The 19467-nt window shown below is 38.9% G+C and overlaps 1 protein-coding gene across 5 annotated transcripts in view; it reads left to right on the top strand.

The window, feature by feature from the left end:
* PTPRM (protein tyrosine phosphatase receptor type M) overlaps positions 1-19467 on the top strand; it is a 929698-nt gene that overhangs the window by 825889 nt on the left and 84342 nt on the right. For all 5 annotated transcript variants that reach the window (XM_073550942.1, XM_073550938.1, XM_073550940.1 and 2 more), the window contains one exon: positions 16022-16119. In XM_073550942.1, the coding sequence (XP_073407043.1) occupies positions 16022-16119 (98 nt within the window). The remainder of the gene's footprint in view (positions 1-16021; positions 16120-19467) is intronic.

Consider the following 19467-nt stretch of genomic DNA (forward strand, 5'->3'; position numbering starts at 1 on the left):
CATTTGGAAAAAGAATAAAACAGATTTGTATTTTCTTATCTCTTCATATTTTTCCTAATATTGGCAAAAAAAAAACCAAAAAAGTAAAAATTACATAAAAATTCAAACTCAAGTACCAAAAAAAAAGAAGCAAAAATTATTCGAACGTTAGAATGAGAGAAAACTTTAGAGCTCTTAAACCATATAGCAAAAACTAAAAAAAATGTTCCTGGTTATGAATGGGCAAAATGGTCGGATCTTGAAGTGGTTAATCTTGCAGCGCTCCACAATCCACAAACTGGCACAGAATTTATGCTTGGGCTCACAACGAGCTGTAAATCCCACTCTGCCCTAAAGGCTTCATTGGATTTTAATTTATGCCCAAGACAAGTGGTTCTATAATCATTTATTAAAATGTCAGGCTGCAATTTGAAATTCATCAATGTGAAAGAATAGAAAGCTTTTGAATTGAAGAGAATTGTTTGAAACAAGCCATTTGTAGGGATAGAGTGTCTTGCGTGTCTATCGTACGGAGTGAGCCAGTAATGGCATCCAGATATTCTAACCATAACTTCAATCTTAAGTGCAATCACAATATATCTTTTATATACCGCACAACCATTGTCCATACCCCTATGCTCTTCACCTAATTAAAAGAGGATGTACAGTTTGTTATAAAAACACAAATAGTGACAGAAGATGAAATTATAAGCCTTTTCTCAAATACATGTCATTAGAAGAGATGGGCGAACCCGAAAAGTGAAGTTTGGCATCCCTACTGAACACCTACTGTTCGGGCATGGACACCGAACACGGACTTCACTAGGTGGTCCGTGTTACTGTTTGGGTTCAGCTGCCCGAACACCGGGTGTTTACCATGCTGTCATGTGAGTTTTTCTCACGGTGCTAGCAGGGATCTCATCGAGGTCACAGCAGTTCAGCTCGGAAGGGGACGCAGCCTCAGTGACCGGAGGTAACCTTAATGACAACACCGCCGGTCACTGAGGCTTATTCACCAGTGGTTCTCAGCCTGGACGGTTGCATCTTGGCACCTTCCAAGTTGAAAACTGTTTATCCCCCAGACATGGAGAGCTGCTCATAAAGGTGCAATCTATTATACGATGATATCACATCTAAACGCCTGAATTGTGTCTTGATTAAACACAGAGCCCAAAAAAGACACCTTGAAGAAGCTTTGACAGGTTTTACCTTTGTAGCTCTTTCCTCTACTTTACTCCTCCTGCTGCTCGATAATAAACAGTAATCCATCATTCATTTGCCATGAAGTCAGCATCATAGATTTCCTTTCTGTTTAAAGGGGTTGGCCAGTCCAAATTGATAAGTCTGCAGTCACCCTGTGTGACTGCAGACTTATGAATCCCCCCAGTGCACGCACTATGTGCTGTGGGCATTCACCGTTTGATGAGTTGGAAATGGAGGGTATGTATGCATTATGCATACACGCGGCCAGGGCCTGTCCAGTGGGCGTTACTGAAGACTTATCGATTTGGACCGGACAACCCCTTTAAATGAGTAGATATAAATAACACGGCACTCGAGAATTCTGCTGCTGTCGGTGCTCAAGTCGGGCATCCAACCCATCAAATATAAAGCATAAACTTGGAACTCAATATGCGGAACAAAATATCAGTTCCTTTTTATTATGCATCCAGACAAAATAAGAATTAAACGTTTTTGGTCCGTCATAGGACCTTCATCAGAATATTCCTTTAGCGGAAACTAGAAGAGATATTCATGGATGTTTTATCCATTTGGAAGCTAGCAATTTATCTAAAGATGATGTTATATTGTGCTGGATGTAATGTAACTTTTTGAGACAAAAGCGTCTATTAGGAAGGAGTCCGGAATTGGGGATATATTCTGGACAAAAAGGGGCTGTGTGAGCAAAAAGATGAGTTACCAGCGCGTCTATTAAAGGCAAGAAGCTTGCAGTGGAGTAGCGCTTGGTGCCCCGGTCCGTGTGCAGGGATACCGCCGTTCAGGGAGGACGTTCCCTGAACGGTGGTATCCCTGCGCCACGGACCAGGGCACCAAGCGCTACTCCACTGCAAGCTTCTTGCCTTTAATAGACGCGCTGGTAACTCATCTTTTTGCTCACACAGCCCCTTTTTGTCCAGCATATATGCCCAATTCCAGACTCCTTCCTAATAGACGCTTTTGTCTCAAAAAGTTACATTACATCCAGCACAATATAACAACATCTTTGGATAAATTGCTAGCTTCCAAATGGATATAACATCCAAGAATATCTATTCTAGTTTCTGCTAAAGGAACATTCTGATGAAGGTTCTATGACGGACTGAAAACGTTTAATTCTTATTTTGTGTGGATGCATAATAAAAAGGATCTGAATTTTTTTCCGCATATTAAGCGCCAAGTTTATTTATGCTTAACCCCTTTAAATGATGCACAAAATCTTCACAGTACTATCTCACAGCTCAAGATAGTGGGATAGATGTAGAATGACAAATTTACAGATTTGATATATATATTTTTTATAGGATGGTACATTTTTAAATTTTCTTAGAAAGGTCTTAGGTATAAGATGGCAAGTCTTGGAATGATGGAAATCACAGGATTGATAGAGGTGTTAATGATGCAATTGATGAACAAATGGAAACTGTTTTTTATAACATCATGATTTATTCAGTATAGAGTATGAGCACCACTCGCAGAAATCCCCGCACTTACACACTTTGGCTGCTACCAGTGAGGTTATTAATGGTTGTCTGAGGAACGTTCTGCCACGCTGACTACACTTGGGCACTTAAATTATTATTTAATTTTAGAGCATCTCTGATTCCATGGTGGTGTACATTGATGCAAGATTCACGTCTGCCAGCTCCCATTGTAATCGCCAACAAAGGATGTGCTTCATTGGGGTTTTGTGTAAAATTATGTTCAAATTGTCATTTTTTTTCTCTGTTTTTTTTTCCCAATACATATAAAGGAAGTAAACATGTGTATAACAAAGCATGTAATTTTCTGGAACCATTTCAAGGGTGCCGACACTTTCAGCCAGGACTGTATATACAGTGGGGCAAAAAAGTATTTAGTCAGTCAGCAATAGAGCAAGTTCCACCACTTAAAAAGATGAGAGGCGTCTGTAATTTACATCATAGGTAGACCTCAACTATGGGAGACAAACTGAGATAAAAAAATCCAGAAAATCACATTGTCTGTTTTTTTTCATTTTATTTGCATATTATGGTGGAAAATAAGTATTTGGTCAGAAACAAAATTTCATCTCAATACTTTGTGATATATCCTTTGTTGGCAATGACAGAGGTCAAACGTTTTCTGTAAGTCTTCACAAGGTTGCCACACACTGTTGTTGGTATGTTGGCCCATTCCTCCATGCAGATCTCCTCTAGAGCAGTGATGTTTTTGGCTTTTCGCTTGGCAACACGGACTTTCAACTCCCTCCAAAGGTTTTCTATAGGGTTGAGATCTGGAGACTGGCTAGGCCACTCCAGGACCTTGAAATGCTTCTTACGAAGCCACTCCTTCATTGCCCTGGCGGTGTGCTTTGGATCATTGTCATGTTGAAAGACCCAGCCACGTTTCATCTTCAATGCCCTTGCTGATGGAAGGAGGTTTGCACTCAAAATCTCACGATACATGGCCCCATTCATTCTTTCATGTACCCGGATCAGTCGTCCTGGCCCCTTTGCAGAGAAACAGCGCCAAAGCATGATGTTTCCACCACCATGCTTTACAGTAGGTATGGTGTTTGATGGATGCAACTAAGTATTCTTTTTCCTCCAAACACGACAAGTTGTGTTTCTACCAAACAGTTCCAGTTTGGTTTCATCAGACCATAGGACATTCTCCCAAAACTCCTCTGGATCATCCAAATGCTCTCTAGCAAACTTCAGACGGGCCCGGACATGTACAGGCTTAAGCAGTGGGACACGTCTGGCACTGCAGGATCTGAGTCCATGGTGGCGTAGTGTGTTACTTATGGTAGGCCTTGTTACATTGGTCCCAGCTCTCTGCAGTTCATTCACTAGGTCCCCCCACGTGGTTCTGGGATTTTTGCTCACCGTTCTTGTGATCATTCTGACCCCACGGGGTGGGATTTTGCGTGGAGCACCAGATCGAGGGAGATTATCAGTGGTCTTGTATGTCTTCCATTTTCTAATTATTGCTCCCACAGTTGATTTCTTCACTCCATGCTGGTTGGCTATTGCAGATTCAGTCTTCCCAGCCTGGTGCAGGGCTACAATTTTGTTTCTGGTGTCCTTTGACAGCTCTTTGGTCTTCACCATAGTGGAGTTTGGAGTCAGACTGTTTGAGGGTGTGCACAGGTGTCTTTTTATACTGATAACAAGTTTAAACAGGTGCCATTACTACAGGTAATGAGTGGAGGAAAGAGGAGACTCTTAAAGAAGAAGTTACAGGTCTGTGAGAGCCAGAAATCTTGATTGCTTGTTTCTGACCAAATACTTATTTTCCACCATAATATGCAAATAAAATGATAAAAAAAACAGACAATGTGATTTTCTGGATTTTTTTTTCTCAGTTTGTCTCCCATAGTTGAGGTCTACCTATGATGTAAATCATAGACGCCTCTCATCTTTTTAAGTGGTGGAACTTGCACTATTGCTGACTGACTAAATACTTTTTTGCCCCACTGTGTGTATATATATATATATATATATATATATATAGTAATAGATAGATATGAGGATTAGTGTTGAGCGATACCATCCGATACCTTAAAATATCGGATCGGATGGTATCGGCCCGATACAAAAAAAGTATCGGGTATCGCTGATTCCGATACCGGAAGTCCCATTCAAGTCTATGGGACTTCCGGTATCGGAATAAGAAAAACCCTTTTCTGTCCTTGTACAGCCTCTCGGGGGGTGTGTACGGACCTTCCGGGGGTCTGTGCCGGCCTGCCGGGGGTCTGTGCCGACTGCCCGGGGGTCTGTACCTACTGCCCGGGGGTCTGTGCGGACTGCCCGGGGGTCTGTGCCGACTGCCCGGAGGTCTGTACCGACTGTCCGGGGGTCTGTGCAGGCTGCAGGGGTCTGTACCGGCCTGCCGGGGGGCTGTGCCGGCCTGCCGGTGGTCTGTACCGACTGTCCAGGGGTCTGTGCAGGCTGCGGGGGTCTGTGCAGGATCGTCCGATGGGACTACAAGTCCCATCGGGCGATGCCTGCTACCATGACGGTGATTGACACATTAGCCAATGATGGGACAGTAGTAGTCCTATCATCCGGCTAATGTGTTGAATGTAGAGGAAAAAAAAACATACTACATGCATGCTACATATTTACTACATGCATGCAACATACATACTACATATATACTACATGCATGCAACATACATATATATATATATATACTACATGCAACATGCATACTACATATATACTACATGCATGCAACATATATACTACATGCATACCACATACATATATATATATATATATATATATACTGCATGCATGCAACATACATATCTACTAAATGCAACATGCATACTACATATATACTACATGCATGCAACATGCATACATACTACATATATACCACATGCACACTACATATATACCACATGCATGCAACATAGATATATACATACTACATACATACTACATATATACTACATGCATGCTACATGCATACTACATATATACTACATACATACTACATACATACTACATACATGCTACATATATACTACATGCAACATACATACTACATATATACTACATGCATGCAACATACATACTACATACATATATACTACATGCAACATGCATACTACATATATACTACATGCATGCAACATACATACTACATGCATGCCACATATATACTACATGCATGCAACATGCATACATACTACATATATGCCACATGCATACTACATATATACCACATGCATACTACATATATACTACATGCATGCAACATACATACTACATATATACTACATGCATGCAACATACATACTACATATAAACTACATGCATACTACATATATACTACATGCATGCAACATGCATACTACATATATACCACATATATACTACATGCATGCAACATACATATATACTACATATATACTACATGCAACATGCATACTACATATATACTACATGCATGCAACATACTACACACATACTACATGCATACTACATATATACCACATGCACGCAACATACATATATATAACATATATACTACATGCATGCAACATGCATACTACATATATACCACATATATACTACATGCAACATACATATATACTACATATATACCACATGCAACATACATACTACATATATACTACATGCATGCAACATGCATACTACATGCATGCAACATACATACTACATATATACCACATATATACTACATGCATACTACATATATACCACATGCATGCAGCATACATATATACAACATATATACTACATGCGTGCAACATACATATATACAACATATATACTACATGCATGCAACATGCATACTACGTATATACCACATGCATGCAACATACATATATACTACATGCATACTACATATATACTACATGCATGCAACATACATATGTACTACCTATATACTACATGCAACATACATACTACATATATACTAATGCATGCAACATATATACATACTACATACATACTACATATATACCACATGCATGCAACATACATATATACTGCATGCATGCAACATACATTTATACCACATGCATACTACATATATACCACATATATACTACATGCATGCAACATACATATATACTACATATATACAACATGCATACAACATATATACTACATATATACCACATATATACTACATGCAACATACATACAACATATATACTACATGCAACATACATATAAATATAACATATATACTACATGCATGCAACATACATATATACTACATGCATACTACATATATACTACATGCATGCAACATACATAACACATATATACCACATATATACTACATGCATGCAACATAGATATATACAACATATATACTACATGCATGCAACATGCATACTACATATATACCACATATATACTACATGCAACATACATACAACATATATACTACATGCATGCAACATACATATAAATATAACATATATACTACATGCATGCAACATACATATATACTACATGCATACTACATGTATACCACATATATACTACATGCATGCAACATACATACAACATATATACTACTTGCATGCAACATGCATACTACATATATACCACATATATACTACATGCAACATACATACTACATGCATGCAGCATACATATATACTACATACAATACATTCATACAATACATACATATAGACATACAGTACATATAGCATAGAGTACATACTCACCATCACTTGTCACTTTGATCCCCGAAGCCATTGTCATCTGAGGAATAAATATTAAAATAACAAACCACCAATATACTTACCCCTGATCTGCAAAAGTCCACGAGTGTCCCACGACGATCTTGCGTGGAGAACAGCAGCATCAGCTGATTCTACCAATCTCTACGGGCTCCAGGAATCCAATGACGGGAGGTAGGTATCCTTCCGCACTGTATTCCTCCACCACTGTAAAAAAAAAAAAAAAGTCCCTAGTCTCACTTTATGGCAAAAGCTGCATGGGAAATTTTTCACACAGCAATGCCATAAAGTGAGACTAGGGACTTTTTCTTTTTACAGTGGGGGAGGAATACAGTGCGGAAGGATACCTACCTCCCGACACTGGATTCCTGGGGCCCGTAGAGAACGGTAGCATCAGATAATGCTGCTGTTCTCCACGCAAGATCGTCATGGGACATTCGTGGACTTCTGCGGATCAGGGGTAAGTATATTGGTGGTTTGTTATTTTAATATTTATTCCTCAGATGACAATGGCTTCGGGGATCAAAGTGACAAGTGATGGTGAGTATGTACTCTATGTTATATGTACTGTATGTCTATATGAATGTATTGTATGTAGTATATATGTATGTTGCATGCATGTGGTATATATGTAGTATGTATGTTGCATGCATGTAGTGTATATGTATGTTGCATGCATGTAGTATATATGTAGTATATATGTAGTATGCATGTTGCATGCATGTGGTATATATGTAGTATGTATGTTGCATGTAGTATATATGTAGTTTATATGTATGTTGCATGCATGTAGTATATATGTATGTTGCGTGCATGTAGTAGATATGTTGTATATATGTATGTTGCATGCATGTAGTATATACATTGTATATATGTAGTATGCATGTTGCATGCATGTAGTATATATGTAGTATGTATGTTGCATGTAGTATATATGTGGAATATATGTAGTATGCATGTTGCATGCATGTAGTATATATGTATGTTGCATGCATGTAGTATATATGTAGTATGTATGTTGCATGCATGTAGCATGCATGTAGTATATATGTAGTATGTATGTTGCATGTGGTATATATGTAGTATACACTCACTGGCCACTTTATTAGGTACACCTGTCCAACTGTGTGTTAAGACTTAATTTCTAATCAGCCAATCACATGGCGGCAACTCAGTGCATTTAGGCATGTAGACATGGTCAAGACAATCTCCTGCAGTTCAAACCGAGCATCAGTATGGGGAAGAAAGGTGATTTGAGTGCCTTTGAACGTGGCATGATTGTTGGTGCCAGAAGGGCTGGTCTGAGTATTTCAGAAACTGCTGATCTACTGGGATTTTCACGCACAACCATCTCTAGGGTTTACAGAGAATGGTCCGAAAAAGAAAAAAAATCCAGTGAGTGGCAGTTCTGTGGCCGGAAATGCCTTGTTGAAGCCAGAGGTCAGAGGAGAATGGGCATACTGGTTCGAGCTGATAGAAAGGCAACAGTGACTCAAATTGCCACCCGTTACAACCAAGGTAGGCAGAAGAGCATCTCTGAACGCACAGTGCGTCGAACTTTGAGGCAGATGGGCTACAGCAGCAGAAGACCACACTGGGTACCACTCCTCTCAGCTAAGAACAGGCATCTGATGGCTACTTTCAGCAGGATAATGCGCCATGTCATAAAGCTCGTATCATCTCAGATTGGTTTCTTGAACATGACAATGAGTTCACTGTACTCAAATGGCCTCCTCAGTCACCAGATCTCAATCCAATAGAGCATCTTTGGGATGTGGTGGAACGGGAGATTCGCATCAGGGATGTGCAGCCGACAAATCTGCGCCAACTGTGTGATGCCATCATGTCAATATGGTCCAAAATCTCTGAGGAATGCTTCCAGCACCTTGTTGAATCTCTGCCACGAAGAATTGAGGCAGTTCTGAAGGCAAAAGGGGGTCCAACCCGTTACTAGCATAGTGTACCTAATAAAGTGGCCAGTGAGTGTATATGTATGTTGCATGCATGTAGTATATATGTGGTATATGGTAGTATGCATGTAGTATATATGTTGTATATATGTATGTTGCATGCATGTGGTATATATGTAGTATGCATGTAGTATATATGTAGTATGTATGTATGTTGCATGCATGTAGTATATATGTAGTATGCATGTAGTATATATGTGGTATATACAGTGGGGCAAAAAAGTATTTAGTCAGTCAGCAATAGTGCAAGTTCCACCACTTAAAAAGATGAGAGGCGTCTGTAATTTATATCATAGGTAGACCTCAACTATGGGAGACAAACTGAGAAGAAAAAATCCAGAAAATCACATTGTCTGTTTTTTTTTCATTTTATTTGCATATTATGGTGGAAAATAAGTATTTGGTCAGAAACAAAATTTCATCTCAATTCTTTGTGATATATCCTTTATTGGCAATGACAGAGGTCAAACGTTTTCTGTAAGTCTTCACAAGGTTGCCACACACTGTTGTTGGTATGTTGGCCCATTTCTCCATGGAGATCTCCTCTAGAGCAGTGATGTTTTTGGCTTTTCGCTTGGCAACACGGACTTTCAACTCCCTCCAAAGGTTTTCTATAGGGTTGAGATCTGGAGACTGGCTAGGCCACTCCAGGACCTTGAAATGCTTCTTACGAAGCCACTCCTTCGTTGCCCTGGCGGTGTGCTTTGGATCATTGTCATGTTGAAAGACCCAGCCACGTTTCATCTTCAATGCCCTTGCTGATGGAAGGAGGTTTGCACTCAAAATCTCACGATACATGGCCCCATTCATTCTTTCATGTACCCGGATCAGTCGTCCTGGCCCCTTTGCAGAGAAACAGCCCCAAAGCATGATGTTTCCACCACCATGCTTTACAGTAGGTATGGTGTTTGATGGATGCAACTCAGTATTCTTTTTCCTCCAAACACGACAAGTTGTGTTTCTACCAAACAGTTCCAGTTTGGTTTCATCAGACCATAGGACATTCTCCCAAAACTCCTCTGGATCATCCAAATGCTCTCTAGCAAACTTCAGACGGGCCCGGACATGTACAGGCTTAAGCAGTGGGACACGTCTGGCACTGCAGGATCTGAGTCCATGGTGGCGTAGTGTGTTACTTATGGTAGGCCTTGTTACATTGGTCCCAGCTCTCTGCAGTTCATTCACTAGGTCCCCCCGCGTGGTTCTGGGATTTTTGCTCACCGTTCTTGTGATCATTCTGACCCCACGGGGTGGGATTTTGCGTGGAGCACCAGATCGAGGGAGATTATCAGTGGTCTTGTATGTCTTCCATTTTCTAATTATTGCTCCCACAGTTGATTTCTTCACTCCAAGCTGGTTGGCTATTGCAGATTCAGTCTTCCCAGCCTGGTGCAGGGCTACAATTTTGTTTCTGGTGTCCTTTGACAGCTCTTTGGTCTTCACCATAGTGGAGTTTGGAGTCAGACTGTTTGAGGGTGTGCACAGGTGTCTTTTTATACTGATAACAAGTTTAAACAGGTGCCATTACTACAGGTAATGAGTGGAGGAAAGAGGAGACTCTTAAAGAAGAAGTTACAGGTCTGTGAGAGCCAGAAATCTTGATTGCTTGTTTCTGACCAAATACTTATTTTCCACCATAATATGCAAATAAAATGAAAAAAAAACAGACAATGTGATTTTCTGGATTTTTTTTTCTCAGTTTGTCTCCCATAGTTGAGGTCTACCTATGATGTAAATTACAGACGCCTCTCATCTTTTTAAGTGGTGGAACTTGCACTATTGCTGACTGACTAAATACTTTTTTGCCCCACTGTATGTAGTATGCATGTTGCATGCATGTGGTATATATGTAGCATGCATGTTGCATGTAGTATATATATGTATGTTGCATGCATGCAGTATATATGTAGTATGCATGTTGCATGCATGTAGTATATATGTAGTATGTATGTTGCATGTAGTATATATGTAGCATATATGTATGTTGCATGCATGTAGTATATATGTAGTATGCATGTTGCATGCATGTGTTATATATGTAGTATGTATGTTGCATGCATGTGGTATATATGTAGTATGCATGTAGTAAATGTGGTATATATGTAGTATGTATGTTGCATGCATGTGGTATATATGTAGTATGCATGTAGTATATATGTGGTATATATGTAGTATGCATGTAGTATATATGTGGTATATATGTAGTATGCATGTAGTAAATATGTGGTATATATGTAGTATGCATGTTGCATGCATGTGGTATATATGTAGTATGCATGTTGCATGTAGTATATATGCGGTATATTGGTAGTATGCATGTTGCATGCATGTGGTATATATGTAGTATGTATGTTGCATGTAGTATATATGTATGTTGCATGCATGTAGTATATATGTAGTATGTATGTTGCATGCATGTGGTATATATGTAGTATGCATGTAGTATATATGTGGTATATATGTAGTATGCATGTTGCATGCATGTGGTATATATGTAGTATGCATGTTGCATGTAGTATATATGTATGTTGCATGCATGTAGTATATATGTGGTATATATGTAGTATGCATGTTGCATGCATGTAATATATATGTAGTATGTATGTTGCATGTAGTATATATGTAGTATATATGTATGTTGCATGCATGTAGTATATATGTAGTATGTTGCATGCATGTGGTATATATGTAGTATGTATGTTGCATGCATGTGGTATATATGTAGTATGCATGTAGTATATATGTAGTATGCATGTTGCATGCATGTGGTATATATGTATGTTGCATGCATGTAGCATATATGTGGTATGCCTGTTGTATGCATGTAGTATATATGTAGTATGTATGTTGCATGTAGTATACATGTAGTATATATGTATGTTACATGCATGTAGTATATATGTAGTATGTATGTTGCATGCATGTGGTATATATGTAGTATGCATGTAGTATATATGTGGTATATATGTAGTATGTATGTTGCATGTAGTATATATGTTGTATATATGTATGTTGCATGTGTTATATATGTAGTATGCATGTAGTATATATGTGGTATATATGTAGTATGCATGTGGTATATATGTAGTATGTATGTTGCATGTAGTATATATGTATGTTGCATGCATGTAGTATATATGTGGTATATATGTAGTATGCATGTTGCATGCATGTGGTATATATGTAGTATGTATGTTGCATGCATGTGGTATATATGTAGTATGTATGTTGCATGCATGTGGTATATATGTAATATGCATGTTGCATGCATGTAGTATATATGTAGTATGTATGTTGCATGCATGTCGTATATATGTAGTATATATGTATGTTGCATGCATGTAGTATATATGTGGTATATATGTAGTATGTATGTTGCATGCATGTGGTATATATGTAGTATGCATGTAGTATATATGTAGTATGCATGTTGCATGCATGTAGTATATATGTAGTACGTATGTTGCATGCATGTGGTATATATGTAGTATGTATGTTGCATGCATGTGGTATATATGTAGTATGCATGTTGCATGTAGTATATATGTATGTTGCATGCTTGTAGTATATATGTGGTATATATGTTGTATGCATGTTGCATGCATGTAGTATGTATGTTGCATGCAGTATATATGTATGTTGCATGTAGTATATATGTAGTATATATGTATGTTGCATGCATGTAGTATGTATGTAGCATGTATGTTGCATGCATGTAGTATATATGTATTATGTATGTAGCATGTATGTAGTATGTATGTTGCATGCATGTAGTATGTATGTAGTATGTATTTTTTTTTTTTTTACATTCAACACATTAGCCGGATGATGGGACTACTACTGTCCCATCATTGGCTAATGTGTCATTCACTGTCATTGTAGCAAGCATCGCCCGATGGGACTTGTATTCCCATCGGACGATGCCTGCACAGACCCCCGCAGCCTGCACAGACCCCCGGACAGTCGGCAAAGACCACCGGCAGGCCGGCACAGCCCCCCCGGCAGGCCGGTACAGACCCCCGGCAGTCGGCACAGACCCCCGGGCAGTCGGCACAGACCCCACGGGCAGGCCGGTACAGACCCCACGGGCAGGCCGGTACAGACCCCAAGGGCAGGCCGGTACAGACCCCACGGGCAGGCCGGTACAGACCCCCGGGCAGGCCGGTACAGACCCCCGGGCAGGCCGGCACAGACCCCTGGGCAGGCCGGTACAGACCCCCCGGAAGGCCCGAACTGACGGCGCATTATGATGCGCACAGACCGCGCATCATGATGACGTCATTTTGGCAGCCAATCAGAGCCACAACAGTGGCTCATTGCATTATGGGAACTTCCGATTCCGATATTGAAAAAATATCGGTACTCGGTATCGGAATTCCGATACAGCGAATATCGGCCGATACCCGATATTTGCAGTATCGGAATGCTCAACACTAGTGAGGATAGATGGATAATAAATAATATATAGATAATAGATTGATACTCTATACTTCTATGTATGTATGTACACCACCATTCAAAAGTTTTGGGTCACCCAGACAATTTTTTTGTTTTCCATGAAAACTCATACTTTTATTAATCAAATGACTTTCCAAATGAATTTATAATCTAGTCCAGATATTGACAAGGTTCGAAAAAAAGATTTTTATTTGAAATAATAATTTTCTCCTTCAAACTTTGCTTTCGTCAAAGAATGCTTCCTTTGCAGCAATTCCAGCATTGCAGACCTTTGGCATTCTAGCAATTAATTTGCTGAGGTAATCTGGAGAAATTTCACCCCATGCTTCCAGAAGCCCCTCCCACAAGTTGGTTTGGCTTGATGGGCACTTTTTAAGTACCATACGGTCAAGTTGCTCCCACATCAGCTCAATGGGGTTGAGGTCTGGTGACTGCCCTGGCCACTCCATTACAGATAGAATACCAGCTGCCTGCTGCTTCCCTAAATAGTTCTTGCATAATTTGGAGGTGTGCTTTGGGTCATTGTTCTGTTGTAGGATGAAATTGGCTCCAATCAAGCACTGTCCACAGGGTATGGCATGGCATTGCAAATGGAGTGATAGCCTTCCTTATTCAAAATTCCTTTTACCTTGTACAAATCTCCCACTTTACCAGCACCAAAGCAACCCCAAACCACATTACCTCCACCATGCTTGACAGATGGCGTCAGGCACTCTTCCAGCATCTTTTCAGTTGTTCTGCGTCTCACAAATGTTCTTCTGTGTGATCCAAACACCTCAAACTTGGATTTGTCTGTCCATAACACTTTTTAAAAATCTTCCTCTGTCCAATGTCTGTGTTCTTTTGCCCATATTAATCTTTTCCTTTTATTAGCCAGTCTCAGATATGGCTTTTTCTTTGTCACGCTGCCCTGAAGGCCAGCATCCCGGAGTCGCCTCTTCACTGTAGACGTTGACACTGGCATTTTGCGTGTACTATTTAATGAAGCTGCCAGTTGAGGACCTTTGAGGCGTCGATTTCTCAAACTACAGACTCTAATGTATTTGTCTTGTTGCTCAGTTGTGCAGCGGGGCCTCCCACTTCTCTTTCTACTCTGGTTAGAGCCTGTTTGTACTCTCCTTTGAAGGGAGTGCTACACACCGTTGTAGGAAATCTTCAGTTTCTTGTCAATTTCTCACATGGAATAGCCTTTATTTCTAAGAACAAGAATAGACTGTGGAGTTTCACATGAAAGTTCTTTTTCTGGCCATTTTGAGAGTTTAATGGAACCAACAAATGTAATGCTCCAGATTCTCAACTAGCTCAAAGGAAGGTCAGGTTTATAGCTTCTCTAATCAGCCAAACTGTTTTCAGCTGTGCTAACATACTTGCACAAGGGTTTTCAAGGGTATCCTAACCATCCATTAGCCTTCTTACACAGTTAGCAAACACAAAGTACCATAAGAACACTGCAGTGATGGTTGTTGGAAGTGAGCCTCTATACACCTATGAACATATTGCATTACAAACCAGACGTTTGCAGCTAGAATAGTCATTTACCACATTAACAATGTATAGAGTGTATTTCTGAATCATTTAATGTTAGCTTCATTGGAAAAAACTGCTTTTCTTTCAATAATAAGGAAATTTCTAAGTGACCCTAAACTTTTGAACAGTAGTGTATGTGTATATGTGTGAATGTATGTATGTGTGTGTATGTATGTATATGTGTGTGTGTGTATGTCTGTATGTATACATAACCTATGCTTGGTTGTCTTTCTCTTTTTATGACAGTACAGAGAGTATTAGGTAGAATCTTCCCACCCATTTTATCCATGTAGACACCCAGGTTCTGCTGCACGTCTCTGCTATGAAACTCCTGAGTAAAATTAATTATTTAAAACAAATGAGCGACATTGTAGATAAGATCTTCCAAATGGGTAAATTAGGCAGAAGTACTGTACAGTGTTCAATGTTGTAGTCGTTATCTTGTCTTTATTAATAGTACATCTAGTGGGAATACAGAGGGAAATTTTCAGCCACTGTGATACAGTAGCTTGGAATAACCGTGCACGGTGGGAAACATTGCGGATGCTGTTCATGAAATCATTCTCATTCCAGCTGTACATTTTTAGCCTCTCTGTACTTTATAAATGATATGTTTTATATATTAAGAATTTCTTTCTAAACAATATTTTATTATCTCCCTGCACAGGCCCGATGCAAGAAACGGTGTATGATTTTTGGAGGATGGTGTGGCATGAAAATACAGCCAGCATAGTCATGGTGACCAATCTAGTAGAGGTTGGCAGGGTGAGATATGTTTTCTGCATTTTGTTGTTTATTTAACATTTGTGATATTTTATGAATATAAAGTGGAAACATCTGGTAGTGAGTATTCATTCTAATTATGTATGTAATGTGTTACATGGGGGTAAAAGGTCCATGCCAGGGGCGCAGTCGTGCGTGTGTTAGGGTGCTGTACAGGTTGCAATTTTTATTAATGATAATTCATGATTATGACCAGGAACAGTGATAATTAATTGTTATAATTTATTATTTGTTAGCAAAACTATCATATCAGCCTGATGAAAACTTGTTACATTAATTTTACGAGATGGGGATTTACATTTGCATAATCTTTCTTAGTGTTATATTGGTTATAAATGATTATCCATATTCAGCAATTCTCATGTATTGAAACAACTGAAATAATTATCCTTTGAGAAAATCTTCCTGATTCTAGTAACTGCTCCAATAATATCTCTAGAATGTCATCTGTGTAAGCAGCTGCACCCCAGGAGTCGCCCCCCAGCAGTAATACATTGATCACATGTCACAGGGGTAACAGGGCAAAGGTAAAATCATTGGAAAACTCCATTAGGCCCAGTAGACCTATTACTTTATGTACTATCCTGGATTGATTTTATTTTTTTGCTATCATTTCTATAGAGGTAAAATATTTAGCAGTGTACACATGGATTTTCTTTATTTTCTTTCATTTATCTTTGTTGGCGACATCGGGGCTAAATCAATGAACGCATTATTGATGATCTACCATACCAGTTCTTATAAAGGGTTTTCTAGTACTTTAATATTGATAACCTACTGTTAGGATCGCTTATCCATAAAATATCATTGTGGTTGTGACTCTCGGCTGACTGGGGGTGCCGCAGTGCACCGGAAGTGGTGATTGTGGTATTTTGTAGTTGGCTGTGAATTATACAACACATCTTCTCCCATTCACTTGACTGGAGATAATAGATGCACGGGATCTGAGTAATCGATTAGAAATGTTGAGTAAAGAAATGGCCTCCTCCAGATTACAGTGTTATATTTGTGTGGATACAACTACACCGGATATTTGGATTGTAAAAGTCAATTATTAAAATTACATAATTATATAGTCATATAGTTTGAAAAAAGACACATCCATCAAATTCAACCTTTCTCCACCAGTTCTACATTCTCTGTCTCTAGATTATTTATAACCTACAATGCCATTTATTGTAAAAAAACAGCTAGCGCTTTTTTAATGTGTGACCCCTTAAGTTGTAGAATTCTTTTCTGCTTTTTAAAATGTATCAGAAACTTTTACTCTACGCTACAGTTGTGACCAAAAGTATTGACACCCCTGCAATTCTGTCAGATAATACTCAGTTTCTTCCTGAAAATGATTGCAAACACAAATTCTTGGGCATTATTATCTTCATTTAATTTGTCTTAAATGAAAAAACACAAAAGAGAATGAAGCAAAAAGCAAAACATTGATCATTTCACACAAAACTCCAAAAATGGACCATCAATGAGTTTCTTACAATGCCCTGCTGGAATTTTAGACCATTCTTCTTTGGCAAACTGCTCCAGGTCCCTATATTTAATAATGAATGGGAAAGATACAACCTGGCCTTCAGGAAAACCAGGATTCTAAGGCCGGAGTCACACTGGCGAGGAATACGGGTGCGTGAGAGGCGCAAAAAGCACGCATTAGACACGGACCAATGATTCTCTATGGGGTCCCTCGCACCAGGCGTATATTTCTCCTCCGTATCCTCCGCTCCGTGCCACTCACAGCATGCTGCGATTGTCAGCGTACTACGCCCGTAGTACGCCAATTCAAGTCTATGGGTGCGCAAAAAATACGGATTACACACGGACCACACATGTGACTTGCGAGAAATACGCACCCGGTGTCTTTTAGCAAAGCCGGCAATTCAGTGCGCTATACAGTAAACTCACACTGACAGTTTTAATAAAGAAATGAAAGAATAGATATAGACACATAGAATACACATATATATATATATATATATATATATATATATATATATATATATATATATATATATATATGCATTCTATGTGTCTATATCTATTCTTTCATTTCTTTATTAAAACTGTCATAGGGCTCCATTATATGTCCATTTTGCAAGCCTGCGAGAAAATCTCACCATACGGATGCCATACGGATTACATACGGATGCTGACATGCGCAAAATACGCGACCACACCTTGCTTACGGATGACATACGGAGCACTGTTTAGGGGTCTGTCATCCGTATTACGCATGTAAAATACTGACCGTATTTTACGCAGGTTAGTGTGACTCCAGCCTTATAGTAAAAATAACCTGAGGCTAAAAAGGACTTTTTCAATATGCTTGATTCTTTTATTGAAAACAACAGTCACACAAATCACCCAACATTTTGGCTTATGCTAGCCTTTTTCAAGGGTATTTTATCTAAATAGAAAAGATAACATTGACAGCCAATCACAAAATATGAATCATAGAGCAAAATTAATGAGTTGCTGACTGGTCTATAGTACATATATATATAAATGATAAATAAATGATATTCCTGACATGTCATTCAGATAACAAAAACAAAAGCAATTTTAATAACCATCATTGGAGGCAGTTCACATTGAAAAAATTTTTTTTTATATATAAAACAAAAAACTCAAAGATTCATTAGAACCTAAGGCAGTTTCTGGTATCACACTGATGTGGTGTATAAAAGAAAAAAAAGGAAAAAAAATGTTTTATGTGTGTGTGTATATATATATATATATATATATATATATATATATATATATACAGTGCCTACGAGTAGTATTCAACCCCCTGCAGATTTAGCAGGTTTGATAAGATGCAAATAAGTTAGAGCCTTCAAACTTCACACAAGAGCAGGATTTATTAACAGATGCATAAATCTTACAAACCAAAAAGTTATGTTGCTCAGTTAAATTTTAATAAATTTTAAACATAAAAGTGTGGGTCAATTATTATTCAACCCCTAGGTTTAATATTTTGTGGATTAACCCTTGTTTGCAATTACAGCTAATAATCGTCTTTTATAAGACCTGATCAGGCCGGCACAGGTCTCTGGAGTTATCTTGGCCCACTCCTCCATGCAGATCTTCTCCAAGTTATCTAGGTTCTTTGGGTGTCTCATGTGGACTTTAATCTTGAGCTCCTTCCACAAGTTTTCAATTGGGTTAAGGTCAGGAGACTGACTAGGCCACTCCAACACCTTGATTTTTTGCCTCTTGAACCAGGCCATGGTTTTCTTGGCTGTGTGCTTTGGGTCGTTGTCTTGTTGGAAGATGAAATGACGACCCATCTTAAGATCCTTGATGGAGGAGCGGAGGTTCTTGGCC

Source organism: Dendrobates tinctorius, unplaced genomic scaffold (assembly GCF_039654945.1).
Source record: "Dendrobates tinctorius isolate UK_male_01 unplaced genomic scaffold, ASM3965494v1 ptg000171l, whole genome shotgun sequence".
Classification (NCBI taxonomy): Eukaryota; Metazoa; Chordata; class Amphibia; order Anura; family Dendrobatidae; genus Dendrobates; species Dendrobates tinctorius.